Source organism: Cucurbita maxima, unplaced genomic scaffold, assembly GCF_002738345.1.
Source record: "Cucurbita maxima cultivar Rimu unplaced genomic scaffold, Cmax_1.0 Cma_Scf00005, whole genome shotgun sequence".
Lineage (NCBI taxonomy): Eukaryota > Viridiplantae > Streptophyta > Magnoliopsida > Cucurbitales > Cucurbitaceae > Cucurbita > Cucurbita maxima.
In genome coordinates this window covers 4,865,704-4,867,337 of record NW_019272021.1, presented here as the reverse complement: position 1 = coordinate 4,867,337, position 1,634 = coordinate 4,865,704, and the positions used below count along the sequence as shown (strand labels likewise).

The 1,634-nt window shown below is 25.7% G+C and overlaps 1 protein-coding gene across 1 annotated transcript in view; it reads left to right on the top strand.

Annotated features, from left to right (window-relative positions):
- Positions 1 to 506, top strand: part of LOC111480070 (auxin-responsive protein IAA4-like) — a 1,505-nt gene extending 999 nt beyond the window's left edge. Inside the window, exon 4 of the mRNA XM_023125017.1 lies at positions 109 to 506. Within this exon, the coding sequence (XP_022980785.1) occupies positions 109 to 184 (76 nt within the window). The 3' untranslated portion in view covers positions 185 to 506. The remainder of the gene's footprint in view (positions 1 to 108) is intronic.
- The last annotated feature ends 1,128 nt before the right edge of the window (positions 507 to 1,634 follow it).

Genomic DNA, 1,634 nt, shown 5'->3' with positions numbered 1-1,634 from the left:
TTTTTTTTTTTTTTTTTTTTTTTTTTCTTAAGATCTTCAAAATGTTGGTTTAAAAGTAGAAATTTGTGTGAATTGATCTGAGAGTTCATATGGGTTTTTGATATACAGAATGTTTATGTCGTCCTGCAAGCGCTTAAGAATCATGAAAGGATCGGAAGCGAAGGGATTAGGATGTGTTGCATGAAAGATAGAAGAAAATGAAAAAGAAATCATCAGAGCCAGGAAGCTTTGAAATACGATCAGAGAAGGAAAATCTGGGCTTGGGATCTCGAGGAAGAAGATGATTTGATTTTGCAGAGAAAACCCAGTTGGGATTTGGGGGAAAAACAAGATTTTGCAGAGAAAATTAGGTGTTAGGGGGGATGATTTGGTGGTGGTTCATGATTTTTCCTTCATTTTCATCATTCTTTTAATCCCAATATCATTATCTGCACAGACCAGAAATGAATTGTTTTGATTATTATTATTATTATTATTGATTATATGATATGAATTTTTGTGTATAAAAAATCAAGCAACCTCCTATCGACTCCTTTCTCTGGAACCTTCGAATAAAGTACATAATTTGTTCGACACTTTAGTTACTTTTGACTACACTTTCGTTGTTCCATATTTGAGAATTCTAATGTCATGGTTAAGTTTAGGTCATTCCTCCGATAGTAATCATGACTTTACACAATGGTATGATATTGTCCACCTTTAGCCTAAGCTCGCTCTAGTGACTTTGTTTTTGGCTTACCCAAAAAAAGTTACAAATAGAATAAAATAGTATTCCTTACTTATAAATTCATAATCTTCTACTAGCTCCTAATAATAATTCTCAACAAAATTTAGTTTAATTCTCAACAAAATTTACTTTACTTTCGTCAATCATATCTAGCTTTATATTTTCTTAATTGAAAACTTTATTTGAGAAAATATTGATGAGAGAGTCATAAATTTATGAGGTTGATTGGGAATTATTAATAGAAAAGGAAAATAATATATACTCATAAATGTATTTAATTAATAAAATTGAAGATTACCATTCTTATTTCTTTTTGGAAAATAAAAACTTTATATAATAATGTTATTCATTTATCATTTTTTACAAATTAAGCTTCTAGTTTAATGACTTTTTTAAAAATTAAAAAAAAAAAAAAAGAAAGAAAGAGAAATTGGTAAACAATAAATAATAAAATAAAGAAATTCATAATAATAAATAATATTGGAAACTTCAAAACTAAATAGACAAAATATAAAAGTTGTGAAGTAACAGTAAATTTGTAATTTAACACAACAATAACAATAATAAATAACGTAATTTGAAAAATCCATTTTATCATTTAAAATCAGTTTAAAAATTTGTCACGTATTAAAGTATTTTTTTTTTAGTTTCATCAAAATTAATTATAATGATAAAATATATGTATAAATCATTTTATGTTTTATTAGTGCAAACATAGATTTTGAAGGTTGGATTAGTTATTGAGAATTAGGGTTTTGTAGAAGAAAGATGAATTTTGGAATAAAATAATAAAATAATAAAACAATTAAACAGCCACAGCTCACATGGATTAATGATTGTAATAAAAAAGCATCCAACACATTGACTTTTTCTTTTCTTTTCTATATAAGAAAAAAAAAAAAAAAAA